The sequence below is a fragment of the Lepus europaeus genome, chromosome 12 (genome assembly GCF_033115175.1).
Source record: "Lepus europaeus isolate LE1 chromosome 12, mLepTim1.pri, whole genome shotgun sequence".
Lineage (NCBI taxonomy): Eukaryota > Metazoa > Chordata > Mammalia > Lagomorpha > Leporidae > Lepus > Lepus europaeus.
The window spans coordinates 75,555,681-75,571,734 of record NC_084838.1 but is presented as its reverse complement, the minus strand read 5'-3'; the positions used below and the strand labels follow the sequence as shown (position 1 = coordinate 75,571,734).

Here is a 16,054-nt window from a genome sequence, read left to right as displayed (position 1 = left end):
CTGTTTCTTTATCTGTGATCTTCTTTGAGCAGAAGTATGAAACATAACTCAATGTCCTACAAGAAACTCAATCTCCATGGCATATTATTCTCTAATATGGTTTTTGTTATGAAAAAAACAATTAGCATGTAAGCTCTTGGCCACAAAGAATGAACTATGTTGTAAATACACTTTTCATAACACTATTTCTTCAAAACATTGGCAGAAACCTATATAATCATTGCACAAATTATGAGCAACACATCTTTGACTCAAAAAAAATTTCAGGCCAGCGCCGTGGCTTAACAAGCTAATCCTCTGCCTTGCGGCGCTGGCACACCGGGTTCTAGTCCCGGTCGGGGCACCGATCCTGCCCCGGTTGCCCCTCTTCCAGGCCAGCTCTCTGCTGTGGCCAGGGAGTGCAGTGGAGGATGGCCCAAGTTCTTGGGCCCTGCACCCCATGGGAGACCAGGAGAAGCACCTGGCTCCTGCCATCGGAACGGCGCGGTGCGCAGGCCGCAGCACACCTACCGCGGCGGCCATTGGAAGGTGAACCAATGGCAAAAAGGAAGACCTTTCTCTCTGTCTCCCTCTACTGTCCACTCTGCCTGTCCAAAAAATAAATAAATAAATAAAATAAAAAAAATTCTCACTATGCCAGAGACTGGTAACAATATTGTATTTTTTCAGGTTGGACTTTTTGGAAAGGCTTCATGCAATAGAAGAATTTCATGTGCTGTTTAGCCCTTGGTAATACACACAGGGCGATCAGGAGGGTTGAACACTTGTTAGATATACTAACGAATAAGGCAGGTTTCATGACACAAAGAATAATTTGAGGTGGTTTTCAGGCTAGTGTTTCCCCAGCCTTCTTTACAAATGCATCACGAATATTAAAGTGTTGTCTACATTTTCCACAGCATTGTAGTCTGTTTGATGTTAATGAGTACCTCCACAGGCTTCCTTATTCTCCAATATTAGTCTGAGACATTTATGACTTTTTAAGAGAAGAAACAATCACCATATAAGGGAAGCATGAAGCTCAGTGTCTGTCTCTCAAGCTCTGGAAACACAGAACAAAGTTGTTAACTATTCATAAGCAAAGCCAAGTGAGTCACAACCTCTCTGCTTTAAATACACAGACTCTCCGAGGCTCCCCCAAATTCCCTTACCCTATCTCACATTCTCCAGAGTGAACATGCTCTTCTTTCACCCCTCCCCTGATACCTGATTTGGAGCTAGGCACACATACCCACCCAGCTTACCGAGGCTCACAGAAGCACCCACGCATCAAATCATGCTTCTCTCACTCTACATCAGCAACAGGGAAGTGAGAGAGACCCTCACTGGCCTTTCTGCTGCTTAGCATTTCCCCTTCCTGTATCTGCTTTAAGGAGAACAAAATGTCAGCAAAATCTGGGGCTTCCTGAACCATGTGGCCCCTCAAGAGTATCGGCTCAGGCATCTGGACACCACCCAGACCATCAGTGAAGAGGTAAGACAATGGTAGGGAAAGACTTACAAAAGTACTCTAACCTGACACAGCTTCTGTACCTACACTCTGTCCTTGACAAGCTGAGGTGGAGAACCAGGGAGAAGAGCCTCTGGTTTGAATGCATGACTCTCACAGTCACCAAAGTTTCCAAGAGACTTTTCAAAGCTTTGAAGTTTGGCTTTCTTCTTATAATGGCTGCTCCCCTTAAAGCTATTGATGAAAATATGACAGGGGCTTATCACAAGAGGGAAGAAGTATGTACCTTCCTGCTTGATGGCCTTTAACACACACCTCCCCCAAGAAACTGTCAGGAATGACTGCGCTCCAGACGCTCAGATCTTCCTGAAATATGCTTCCTTTCTGAAAATTCGAGCCCATTAGTTTCAGAATCCATCTCTGAGATTTGTCTCCCAGGGTCTATGAAAAGATCCTTCTCCTCACCTGCAAAAGTAGTGGCGGCCATATTTAGCCCAGTGATCCCGGACGATTTCCTCCACACCTTGCTTCCGGGCAGCAATAATGGACAGCCAGACCAAGACCGCCCAGAGGCCATCTTTCTCTCGGAGGTGATCAGAACCTAAAAGAGGAACAAATATTCTGCTGAGAATTTGCAGGGAGGATTTATGGGCAGTAAAGCTAAAGGAACTAAAATCAGACAGCAATTGTGTGATACACTGAAATGGCTAGATATGTTTATGCTGTTAAATATATGTCCCATAATATATTTGTATTCTCAAAAAATATGCAAATGAAATTCTAATAACATAAGTAATATTAAAAATAAAGTAAAATCCTGAAAATTTCTGAAAGGCTGAAGACTCAATTTAACATTAACTAAGCCTAATAATATCATTAATCCTGCCATTTATTTAGTAAATATTCCGTGATCCCTATACTATACTAAGCACTGTTTTACATCCTGGGGATAAAGCAGTGAAGTAGATAGCTCTTTACTCATAAAACCTGAATACAAGTAGATGGAAATAGATAAAAGAAAAGCAGACAGGTAAGAGAACAAAACACACCCAGTAAACCCAAGCACTATGAGGAAAATCGGGTAGGCGATGATGTCATGGCAGAGGAGCAAACAAGGCTGCTTTACCCACGGCTGAATGGTTGCTTCTCAAATGGTATGTTCATCAGTATCTGTGAATATGAAGCTAACTGGGGAAAACAGTTTTTGTAGATGTAGTCATGTTTGAGGCACAGAGAGAGTTAGAGCGAGATACCTTTCATCGACTGGTTAATCCCTAGATGGCTGTAATGGCTAGGGCTGAACCAGGAGCCAGGAGATAGGAGACAGGAGCCAAGAACTTCTTCCAAGTCTCCCACATGGGTGGCAAGGGCCCAAACATTTGGGCCATCTTCCACTATTTTTCCCAGGCATATTAGCAGGAAGCTGGACAGGAAGTGGAACAGCCAGAACACAAACCAGTATCCATATGGGATGCTGGCAACACAGGCAGTGGCTAAATCCACTATGCCACAATGTGAGCCTCTATATGTACTCTTATATGCTAAGTATTTTCCCTCAAGGGGGAAAACACATGGCTCTAAGAGGGCACTGAAGTCACTGAAATGAAAAGGAAAAAGGCCAAGTCTTTTAATTCTTCCTATACACTGATCAACAGTCTGTTGATGATATTGTTAGATGTCCAGTTGTGCTTGCCTGAAGGCTAAGAGGATATCGTCATACTACAGAGTGACTCCAGTGTCATCCTGTGGATTCTTTACATGGCTACAGAAATGGAGGAAGCTGGATGACTCTGGGTTAGATCTATGGCCGACTGCCAAAGGCATGTCTAGAAAACCCTGCCCAGGCGGATCATTTAGGAACCTTTTGTCTTTTCATAGTTGAAAAAAATAGTTATAATTTACTGGTTGGAGAAAAATACCCTTTTGTTGTAAAACACAGGCTTGCATACCTTGACTCTCCAGCTGGATTACATTACCTACAGATAGAACCATCAGATGCTATTAAACCTGTGAGATAAGATGTCATAATTTAGTCATAGAGAGTCAGAGTTCTTTTAGGTGGGTTTTAAAAAAATAACCACCTCAATCATTTACAGTAAATTGTCAGTTGGCTTGGATTTCCTGGCCTACAAGTTAAACATTTGCCAGATTCATAAGGGGCAGATGATGAAGTAAAAATATCTACTCTTTATCATTCTTTGAGGTAAGGATAGACATTAATGATGTTAGATTACATAGCTGTTTCTACTGGATGATCACAGTATGCTTGGGAGGGAGGTTTGGGGATACAACTCTCCTTTTAAAAACTCTTAAAGGGGAGGGTTGTGGGTGGGAGGGAAGTTTTGGGAGGGGAAGCCATTGTAACCCATAAGCTGTACTTTGGAAATTTATATTCATTAAATAAAAGTTTAATAAACAAAACTCTTAAAGGCAAATGAAATATAATGCCATACCATTAACAGGTGAATTTAACAAGAAATGCAGAAAACACAAAAATATCAAGTGGTCTTCTAAAACCTCATTATACACAGAGTAAAGGTAGAAGGTAGAAAGATTCATATCATCTATGAGACAGAGCAAACAGATGTTGTATTTTAAAAATGTTTATATAAGTCAGTAAGAAAAAGAGTAGGTCTGGGGCTGGCACTGTAGTGCTGTAGGTTAATCTTCCACCTGCAGTACTGAGATCCCATGTGGGCACCAGTTCTAGTCCCAGCTGCTCCTTTTCCAATCTAGCTCTCTGCTGTGGCCTGAGAAAGCAGTGGAAGATGGCCCAAGTGCTTGGGCCCCTGCACCTGCATGAAACACTGGGAGGAAGCACCTGGCTCCTGGCTTTGGATCAGTGCAGCTTCAGATGGGTGCAGCTCTGGCCGTTGCAGCCATTTGGGGAGTGAACCAGCAGATGGATGACCTTTCTATCTCTCCCTCTCACTGTCTATAACTCAACCTCTCAAATAAATACATAAAAATCTTTAAAAAAAAAAAGAGAGAGAGAGAGAGAGAGAGAACGAGTAGGTCCAATAGATAACTGTGTGAAAGGGCATAAACAAGCAATGTTCAAGCGAAAAATCCTACTAAGTCAATGAACATTTGAGTGGATGTGCAGTCTCACTGCAGTCAAAGAAAAGTCATCAAAAGGGGACACTATTTGGGAGCCTCTTAACTTATGAAAGGCTGGCTGGGGAAGCAGAATCAGCAAAGTACCAATGCAAGTGAGTATACTTTGGTAGATGAATGTGTCATTAATGATCCATAATTTTAAAAATCACTGAGCTTTGGACCCAGTTATTCTATCTCTTCACCTTTAGTCACAAACAGCTAAGAGAAGAGGAAAAAGGTAAAAAACTAAATATTAATTGTTGAATAACAGGATAATTGTGGACAATCCATACAAAATTTTGCTGGTAAAAAGTACTGGATAAGAATCTTTAATGATACAGAACAATGTTCATTCAAACTTAATAAACAGAAAAAATCATTTTACCAAAAAAGAATACTCAGTATGCTTTTTTTAGATATGTGAATATGTGTGAATGCACGTGCATGTGCAAATTAAACAACAAAGGTATACACAGCAAACTGAGAACAGTGGTCATTGACCTCTGAATCAGAATTGTAGGTGTTTTTCTTTTCTTTCCTGTGCAGTATTTTATAATAAATGTATAATTTTCATAAGAAAAAAATAAAATTTTTAAGTTGTTAATGATGTGCAGAAATCCCATATGAAAAATACCATTACCAAAATGTCATACAGTTGGACTCTTATGCTATGTAGCCTTTTTTTTTTTTTTTTGCCAGGCAGAGTTAGACAGTGAGAGAGACTTACAGACAGTGAGAGAGAGAGACAGAGAGAAAGGTCTTCATTACGTTGGTTCACCACCCAAAATGGCCACTATGGCCGGCGGGCTGCGCCGATCCAAAGCCAGGAGCCAGGTATTTCCTCCTGGTCTTCCATGCAGGTACAGGGCCCAAGCGCTTGGGCCATCCTCCACTGCCTTATCTGGCCACTACAGAGAGCTGGACTGGAAGAGGAGCAACTGGGACAGATCCGGCACCCCAACTGGGTGGACGATTAGCCTAGTGAGCTGAGGCGCCGGCTGCTATGTAGCCTTTTCAGCTTGGCTTCTTTCACTCAGTAACATGCATTTAAGTTTCTTCCATCTTTTCATGCCATGAGCGGTCACACCTTTTTGGTGCTAAACACCACCAGCACAACTTTGAAAGCTTGCTTCCCCTTTGGATTTCTGGTTATGTGTGCAGCCTGAGCTTGCCACCGGTTTCAAAACATTGCAAAGAGAATTTATCCATATCCCCAAGGCCTGTAAGTCCCCTCACTTTGCCCACCTCCATCCAGGCCAGACCAGCCTAAAGCTCACTCAGTCCTACTCTGAGCAGCTGAATCTTCACCCAAGTACCAGAAGGGGGGTACTCAACTCTCCCTTGCAATGACTCCAGCAAAAATTAACACCAAAAAAGGGGGGTCTATTTTTTTCTCATCTGAAATATCACTATTGGCCCTCTCCCTGAACGAAACTTTTTTTCCCAAGCTTTAAAACCAAGTTACTTGAGCTAGGCAGTACACCAATAAGAATGCTGCCCATCCAAAGAAAAAGGAAAAATAAAGAGAACACTTGATCATCTAAAAGGAATTCTCTCCAAATGGAAATCCCAGTGTAGACCAACCAACTCAATAATGCGTCATACACGTTACTAACAGATCAAGTCACCACAGTGGAAAATCAGAGGAGGGCATTCAAAATGTGTCAATTAGGAAAAAACAAGCCATTTTTGTACCTGTTGGTATCTCCAAGATGTAACATAAGATTACCACTTCTCAACCCTAGAATGTACACTAGAATCATGTAAAGATCTTAAAAAAAAAAAAAAAAACAATTTCAGGCCCTACCATGTGTCAGTAAAACCAAAATTCATTTTTTTAAAAATAATCTTTTCAAAACTTTATTTTTCTCTGTGACACAACAGTTACCTATTTAACTGAAGTGTAAAAAAGTTTTAAAGACCAAATTAGGAAGTTACATAGTTGAAAAAAATAAAAACTATAAACCATTAGCTCTTATAATGCCTCAGTTTTTCCTAAACAATCAAATATCTTAATAAAGAAAACATGAACCACTAGAAATTAATTTGATAAAATAAAAACTAAGCCTAAAGGTAAATAAAGGCATTTCATTATTTCTTCTTATGAGAAGAGGCAAATTTTCCAAGAAAACCTTATTGTTAAAACATAAAGGACCATATGCTAATTTTGTAAGTGTGTACTTTTTTTTACCTTTCTAACATTTAAAAAAAATAATTATTTTACACTTTTTAACATTTTGTCAAATTCATTTCAAATGTAGACAGTGTATACAAATATATTATTTTTCTTGAAGACAGATATTATCACAGATTGAGGGATTCATGACAATGATCAGAACATGGGGAAAGAATATAATGTCATTTACATTGTACAATTCAGTGAAGCAATATTTACAACTAAATACCCAAGTTTTATATTCTGTCTATATATTAACTTCCACAAATAAGAGAAAATGTGCTATTTATCTTTCTGGGTCTGGCTTATTTTACTTAGCATAATGATCTCCATTTGCATCCACTTTATTGTGAAAGTAAAGATTTCATTTTTTTATGGCTCAGTAATATAGCATCATGTATATATACTATATTGCCTTTATCTGATCATCTGGTGATGGACATCTAGGCTGATTATATCTTTGTTACTGTGACGTGAGCTTCTATAAACACAGAAGTGCAGGTAACTCATATTTTGAGTTCACTTCCTTTGAATATATTCCCAGGAGTAGGATAGTTGGGTCTTAAAGTAGATCTATTCTTAGTTTTCTGAAGAATTGCCATACTGTTTTCCATGATGGTTGTACCAATTTGCATTCCCCCCAGCAGTGAATTGGAGTACTTTTTCTCCACAACTTTGCCAACATTTGTTACTTTTTTGATTTTTGGATAACAAGCATCCTAACTGGAGTGAAGTGATAATTCATTGTGGCTTTTATTGGCATTTCCCTAATGGCTAGTGTCCCTAAGCATTTTTTCATGTATCTGCTGGCCATCTGTATCTCATTCTTTAAAAACTGTATGTTCACATCCTTTGCCCATTTCCTAACTTAATTGTTTGTGTTGTTGTTGTTGAGTTTCTTGAGTTTTGGCAATGGTGCAAGCATCCATATATTTTCTTCTTAAAAAAGAAAAAGAAAAGCTCTTAGAGAGCTTTATACAAATAGCCAGGGTTGAGAAACACTGCTTTATGGACAAAGGCACGCCACATGGTCTCATGTTCGGGGCAGAATGTTTAGGATAATGAGTTAGGCCTCTTCCTCTTTTAGATTGAATTTGGCACTACTGGAGTGGCCAGTGTTCTCTAGTTCAATGGATGCCACTGGCCTTTCTCCAGTGGGTGGGTCTCACTGAGTTAGAAGAGCACTGAGCTCAGATAGGTCAGACAGCAGTGGCTTATTTTGTATTACATGTAACAGTACATGTAATAATAAGTAAAATAATAACAAATATTAATGATGTTTGACACAAATATGCCTCTGGCTAATAGTCTCATCACAGGCCTACATCTCAAATCACTCCTCACTCTGTTCCAAGCCTGGCTTCACAGAAGGCATGCACTAAACATTTGTTGAACAAGACTCTAACATGTAGTTTGCTATAATTCATCAGATTCGCTCCTCATCAAAAGTGAAGCCTCTGGGGCTGATGCTGTGGTGTAGTAGGCTAAGCCTCCGCCTGCGGCACCAGGATCCCAAATGGACACCAGTTCATGTTCCAGCTCTTCCTCTTCTGATCCAGCTCTCTGCTTATGGCCTGGGAAAGCAGTGGAAGACAGCCCAAACGCCTGGGTCCCCACACCCACATGGGGGACCCAGAAGAAACTCCTGGCTCCTTGCTTCAGATTGGCTCAGCTCCAGCCGCTTGCAGCCATTTGGAGAGGCAATCAGCAGATGGAAGACTTCTCTTTCTGTCTCTCCCTCTCTGTAATTCTACCTCCTACATAAATAAATAAAATCCTAAAAAAACAATGAGGCGTCCTAGAAACAACATGGTATCATACAATGTAGAAGGACTTTATGGATCATCCTGTTGAACAGACTCAGCCCACAAATGAGGAAACTGAGGTGCAGAGAAGGTTTGCAATTTGTCTAAGGGAGTTTGAACACAGAACTGGACTTGAGATTGGAGCCCCGATGTCAACTCCTGGTGCTGTACTGTTTACAGAACACCACTGGCCCATGTCCCTTGCTATGCATTCTACCTTCCTCCAAAAGAATGACCACAAGGGTGGAAATGGCTCGTCAGCGTTGGCTTACACACTGGCAGTGGACGACTGTGAACCAGTAAGATTGGCTGTGAATCCTGGGTTGCCCAATGTGACCTTGGCCCCTGGCTTGAGTCCCCCTCCCTAAGCTCAGTAATTTCCTCCATAAAAATGAGGACCATCACAGGCCCTACAATATCTAAGAACTGTTCTTTATAGGTCATAAGATGAGGCAGGAATATCTAAAGGGGGTATGAGGTTGAAGATCTGTCACTCTATACCCACTGTATTCTGTTCTCAAAGGTGCCCCTAACAACTAGTAATCTCCCAGCGTGCAGGTTGGGAAGCCTCCAAGCACAATTTTAGGAGCTGCCTCTAAATTCCAAGGGACAAGCCTCCTGTTAAAAGCTCCTTAGGAGAAACTGAGAAGACCCTTGACCTTTTTGGAAGGCTTCAAGCTGTGAACCAGGGCCACGATCTTCCCGGACTCCTAGTCCTCGACTAGTAGGTGGGGAAACTGCTCAGAAGCCCAATTCCTGCTACCGTTCCACATGCAGGGGTCCTGCGACACCCTCTCTGGCCAATTATCAATGGAAGGGTCAATGCAACTGGAACCACGGCAAAACCAAGAAAAAGATTTTTTTGTGATAGAGACATTCTTCCCACTCAAGGTGTGACCCCTGTGACCCAGCATAGGGGGTTTGCAAAGGGGTCAGAAAGGGGTTTCAGTTCTTGAACTTCACAAGGAGGCCCCTGGGGATGTCATCACAGTACCTCTGTGCTCTGGCCCAGCCTAGACTGAATTGCACACGTGCACATAGCCTGTTTCCAATAGCCCCGCAAAGAAACTGCTCTCCTAGTGCTGATAATGCTGTCATCACAGCCTCCTCACTCCACTCCTTCAGCCCAGCCAGACTTATACACAATGGCTTTAAGGAAGAAAAAGAGATGTGGGAGGATCTTAATAATCTGAAATTCATGGATATACGGGTGCTTTCTCTGTCCTACAGAGTGAGCAGATGTGAAAACAGCCAAAAGCAGAGTTAACAGCCATCTACCAGGGGACACACTAAAGCTTTCCTTTATTTTACCTTTTGAAAAATACAAAACAGTAAATAAAATGAATAAGAGATAGTTAAATCTCTTCAGTATTTGTGCAATAGCACTAATGCAAACCCATTCTTGAGTCAGGATCTACAGAGTTTATATGTAAAATCTAAATGAGGAGGTATGGCCATGAATGTATTAGAAACTGTGCAACCATTGAGGGAAATAAAATGTTCTTTTATAAAGTAACTAGAGAATAAGTCAATAAGATAGACCATAAGACAATAGAGAACAGAATGATATGTTAAAGGCAGTAAGACTTTATTGTATATAAAAGAATCACCATATCTGGCACTTAGCCCACTGTTAAACAAATGTTCAATGCCAGCAACCACAGTCACAGGAAACGAGCAAGTTAATACAACATTTTTTTTTTTTGACAGGCAGAGTTAGACAGTGAGAGAGAGACAGACAGACAGACAGAGAGCGAGTTATAGATAATGATAGAGAGAGAGAGAAAGGTCTTCCTTCCATTGGTTCACCCCCCAAATGGTCTCTACAGCCGGCGTGCTGCGCCGATCCGAAGCCAGGAGCCAGGTGCTTCCTCCTGGTCTCCCATGCGGGTGCAGGGACCCAAACACTTGGGCCATCCTCCACTGCCCTCCTTGGCCACAGCAGAGAGCTGGACTGGAAGAGGAGCAACCAGGACTAGAACCCAGCGCCCCAGCCTGGACTAAAACCCAGGGTGCCGGCACTGCAGGCAGAGGATTAGCCAAGTGAGCCACGGCGCCAGCCCCAAGTTAATACAACAAATTATAAATACTTTAAAATCTGTACATTAATACTGATTTTGGGAGGAAGGATCTTTGCAGAAACACTTGGTTAGCTTAATTTGTACCAATAATTACATGAAGCTTGAAAATCTCAAAACTTTACTTTTTTTCTATAATTCTGATCTTTACCATAATTCATAATATCCTTCCCCATCCCCTTCCAGCTAGTCTACATTTGTGTACTTTATTTCTATGAATCCTCCCAAATGTTAGGATACCCAAATGTCCATATCTTCAGAAATACATTTACTTAAGAATGATAAAAATATAACCACTAATGATGCACAGAAGAAATACCAGAATGGAAATTCTTTTTAAAGATTTATTTACTTATTTTGAAAGGCATGAGTTACAGAGAGGCAGAGGCAGAGATATAGAGAGAGGTCTTCCATCCACATGGGAGACCTGGAAGAAGCTCCTGGCTCCTGGCTTCAGATTGGCACAGCTCTAGCCATTGTGGCCATCTGCGAAGTGGACAGCAGATGGAAATTCTGTTTCTTCCCTCTTTCTTCTTTTCTTCCTTCCACCCATCTGGCTTTTGTGTTTCCAGCTTCCATTTCTTTCATCCCTTCATCTTTCTGTCCTTCCATCTACCCTACAAATATTTACTCAGAGACTGACCAGCTATCAATGAAATAAAGATGCAAGACTGATAAGGCCCCTGTCTTTGGGGCATATAAAATATCTGCAGGCAAGCAGAGTAATCTAGCAAACCTCAAAAGATTAGGAAAATACTCAAGACTTCACAGGATATGACACACACATATTTGCAAGGCCTCTGCCAGCCATGCTGGAAACTGGGCAGATGAGATTATAGCCAACTTCAAGAACACCAGGCTTAACTCCAGAGTTCATGGTGGGAAGATTTGGTGTGACAATTAAGGACAAGTTGTGTTCGTGCCAGGACCCTGGATTCAATTTCAAATTTCCAGATATAGGTGGATGCATACAAAAGGCTTAGTAATGTCCTGGCATACTCTAGGAGCTTTTTAAACACACACACACACACACACCTATTATTATCATGGAAAATTCAAAGTACTTTGTTGGAAACAACCATTTTTTTGCATTGCCTGATTATATTAGGTTTTGTGGCTAAAGTTATTAAGCTTCAGAAAATGCACAATAGGGGCTGGCCCTGTGGTGCAACAGGTAAAGCCGCCACCAGCAGTGCTGGCATCTCATACGGGTGCTGGTTCAATTCCTGGCTGCTCCACTTCCAATCCATCTCCCAGCTAATATACCTGGGAAAGAAGTAGAAGATGGTCCAAGTCCTTGGGCCCCTGCACCCATGTGGGAGACCTGGAAGAAGCTCCAGGTTCCTGACTTTGGATCAGCTCAGCTTTGGCTGTTATAGCCATTTGGGGAGTGAACCAGCGGATGGAAGATATTCTCTCTCTCTTTCTCTCTCTGCCTCTGCCTCTCTGTAACTCTGCCTTTCAAAAACATTAAATCTAAAAAGTAATAGTATTACTGAAGACATGGTCAAGATCTAGTCATTCACAAAGAGAATAATTCTTCGGTGTTACCAGCAAAGCAACAAGCTCTGGGCTGTAACAATTCACATAATCGCAAAATAGTGAGCTATGCTAAGAAACTGATGTCAATGATAGAAACCAGTAGAACATTTTTGATAAATGCAAAAAAAAGCAGGCATCCTTCAAAGTTTTGGATTTGGTATTCTAGTACATCCCCTTTGTGTATGGGAACAAGTCCAGCTTCCTTTAAATTTGGAATTTTAGAGAAATAGCCAAAATGCCATATAGATGAACAGTGTTCTGTTTAAATCTAAGGATTTACAAAACAGTCTCCCTTCTATTAAAGCAGTTATTGAGGCTCTTCCAAGGAACTAGGAGCAAGCAAGCCTAGTCTTAGCACAACAGATAACTTGGTTCCTTAAACAACTTGCTTCTTCGATAGAACAAGAAGCACATGTTTCCTACTGCACAGGACCTGGAGTTTTCCATGGAGAAGTCTGAATACTGGTCTCATCATGAGCTTGTTACCTTGCCAAGCTCTGGGAGTCCAAAATACTGGCATGGGGAATCCATGCAGGATATATAGGAGAACTTGAAAAAGTTCATAGACAATAGAATTAAAAAAATATTTATTCCCGTACAAAGAATTTGAAATCCATGCCTGGTCTTTTTAACAACATCACTTTCCACAAACTTCTTGAAGTCTTCTATCTTGTTCCTCTTGGACCTTGCCCTGGGCAAAAGCTTGGCACTCTTGAACCTGTCACAGATCCCTGTTTTCAGCTTTCTTGGCATATAACCGTGCATTCCTTGTTGGCACACAGCTCCATGCCCCAGGGATATTGGAAAAGGTCTTCACTTGGGAAACCTTGGATTCGTTTTATAAGTTTCTCCCCAGCATGGGGGACAGAAGCTTTCCATTCTCCATTTCTCCAGTAACTGTCTCACTTGCCTCTGAAAATCATATCCTGAGCTAGAGCTCCTATGATCAGCTGGCCTTTAAAGAGTGGAAGTGAGAGTCAGAGAGGCCATGTGGCTGGTCCCTGAGAAGCATCCTGAAATGCAGATGTCAGCCTCCCACTCCTGTTCTTTGATCCTGTCTGGACCAAACCTATGGCATCGCAGGCACACTCTGGCTACCAAAGCTGATTAAAAGCAAAATAAATGAGTAAAAAAATTTTTTTTAAATGGTTTTCATTTGAGCAATGTTTCCTGTTACTGTCTGCACAACAGAATGCTAGAAGATGTTTCTTTAAAATGCAGATTTTCAGATCCACTCCTTCAAAGACTTAAGTTGAAATAGGATATAAAAGTACTTTTAACCAGTGTCCCTTCCCAGAGGCTGGAATTCAAGAAGGCCAGCTCAAGAGCAGAGTGAAGCCACTTTCCCCTTCCAAGACTGAACAGTCCAGTTCCTTCGGGTTTTCAAGTGTCATTTACTGAGAGTGAATTCCTCACTGTTCTCATGTGCAAGACTGATCAGTGCAGTGACAAGTGGCACACACAGCAGGCCAGAGACCAGTCCTTCAGTCCCACTGCAACTGAATTCAATGTAGACCTTTTCCATACACTGGGGGCCTGGGCGAGCCACTGAACGACTTCTTGTTTGGGGGATTCCTATAAAAAAGAAGGCTAAACCCACTGCAGTCTGCAGAATGGTGGAGGTGGCCAGAATCAGCCCTTAAGGCATTCGGATCTGGCTGAAGAGACCATGAGAGTATTGTAGGCATGGAAAGCCAAGATACCATGGAAAAAAAAAACAAAGACCTAAATGAAAGATCTCTGTGAGTGAGATCCCAGTGGAAAGAACGGGGCCATCAAAGAAGGAGGTACCTTTCTCTGAAGGGAGGAGAGAACTTCCACTTTGACTATGACCCTGTCGGAATAAGATCGAAGTCGGCGAACCCTAAAGGCTTCCATAGCCCTGACAACTCATGACTAGAGCCTAGGGAGATTACTGACGCCATGAACAGGAGTGTCAAATTGTTAAGTCAGCAACAGGAGTCACTGTGTACTTACACCCCATGTGGGATCTGTCCTTAATGTGTTGTCTAATGTGAAGTGATGCTATAACTAGTACTGAAACAGTATTTTTATACTTTGTGTTTCTGTGTGGGTACAAACTGATGAGGTCTTTACTAATTATATAGTGAATTGATCTTCTGTATATAAAGATAATTGGAAATGAAAAAAAACAACCTGGTGTTAAATTGGAAATGGCATAGAAAATTAATTAATTTTTTAAAAAAATATTATGTAGGATCTCTGTCTTTAATGTGCTGTACACTGTTATTTAATGCTATAACTAGTACGCCAACGGTAGTTTTTTCACTTTGTGTTGCTATATGGGGCAAACTGTTGAAATCTTTACCTAATATATACTAAACTGATCTTCTGTATATAAAGAGAATTGAAAATGAATCTTGATGTGAATGGAAGGGGAGAGGGAGCGGGAAAGGGGAGGGTTGCGGGCGGGAGGGAAGTTATGCATAGGAAGGGGGAAGCCATTGTAACCCATAAGCTGTACTTTGGAAATTTATATTCATTAAATAAAAGTTTAATAAATGAAAAAAAAAAAAAAGAATGGTGGAGGTGGCAAGGCGTCCAAGCCCCATACATTGGAAAATCTCTTGTGCTTCTTGACATAAAAGTAATATATGGGGCTGGCATTGTGGCGTAGCCAGTAAAGCTGCCGCCTGCAGTGCCAGTATTCCTTATAGGTGCTGGTTTGAGACCCGGCTGTTCCACTTCCAATCCAGCTCTCTGCTATGGCCTGGGAAAGCAGTGGAAGATGGCCCAAGTACTTGGGCCCTTGCACCCATGTGGGAGACCCAGAAGAAGCTCCTGGCTCCTGGCTCCTGGCTTTGGATTAGCTCAGTTTCAGCCACTGCAGCCATTTGGAGAGTGAACCAGCAGATGGAAGACTCACTCTCCCCAAACCCCTCTCCCTGCTCTCCCCCTGCCTCTGTCTTTCTGTAACTCTGGTCAAATAAATTAATTAATTTTTTAAAAAGACAACAATAAAGGTGAGAGACTTCTAAAACTCCCTTCCATAATCCTCCACCTTGCGGCGCCGGCACACCGGGTTCTAGTCCCGGTCGGGGCACCGGATTCTGTCCCGGTTGCCCTCTTCCAGGCCAGCTCTCTGCTGTGGCCAGGGAGTGCAGTGGAGGATGGCCCAAGTCCTTGGGCCCTGCACCCCAAGGGAGACCAGGAGAAGCACCTGGCTCCTGCCATCGGATCAGTGCGGTGCGCCGGCCGCAGCGTGCCTACCGCGGCGGCCATTGGAGGGTGAACCAACGGCAAAGGAAGACCTTTCTCTCTGACTGTCCACTCTGCCTGTCCAAAAAAAAAAAAAAAAAAAAAACTCCCTTCCAGTGTGGCCTCCATGTTATGATCAGCACAAACATACAGAAGCAAAGTTTCCTGAAAGGTGTCTGCAAGCTGACCTGCCCTGGGCAAAACATGGCCTCCTATGTGCAGCTGGGTCAAGTCCCAACATCACGCATCACAGGCAAAGGAACTTGCCTCCCTTCTCCACACTTTCAGAACCACTTTGTGATACTCACTCATCCACTCTAGCCTACACATCAAGTACAGCAAACTACAGCCCAAGGGCCACATCTGGATAGGTGCCTATGTTTATGATTACTGCTTTATTGTAAGGCAACCATGTTCATTTGTTTCTGTACTGTCTATGGCTGCTTTTGCACTGTAACCACACTGCTGAGTAATTATGTCTGGCCCTTTATAGAAGAAGTTTACTGACCTCAGCCATAGACCATCCTTCTTTAGACTCTTTGACCATGACCCACAATAAATATATTTTGCTATGAGATCTACTAAGCACAAATCAAGATACTTCAAAAAGTTTAAAATGGAACTGGAAGCTAAGTTTGTCTTGGTGTAAAAATTTTGAAATCCAAGCATAGTCCTTTCATAATAT

At 42.0% G+C, this 16,054-nt stretch overlaps 1 protein-coding gene across 1 annotated transcript in view; it reads right to left on the bottom strand.

The window, feature by feature from the left end:
* PGM5 (phosphoglucomutase 5) overlaps nt 1–16,054 on the bottom strand; it is a 222,957-nt gene that overhangs the window by 51,039 nt on the left and 155,864 nt on the right. The window contains exon 8 of the mRNA XM_062207064.1: nt 1,916–2,051. Within this exon, the coding sequence (XP_062063048.1) occupies nt 1,916–2,051 (136 nt within the window). The remainder of the gene's footprint in view (nt 1–1,915; nt 2,052–16,054) is intronic.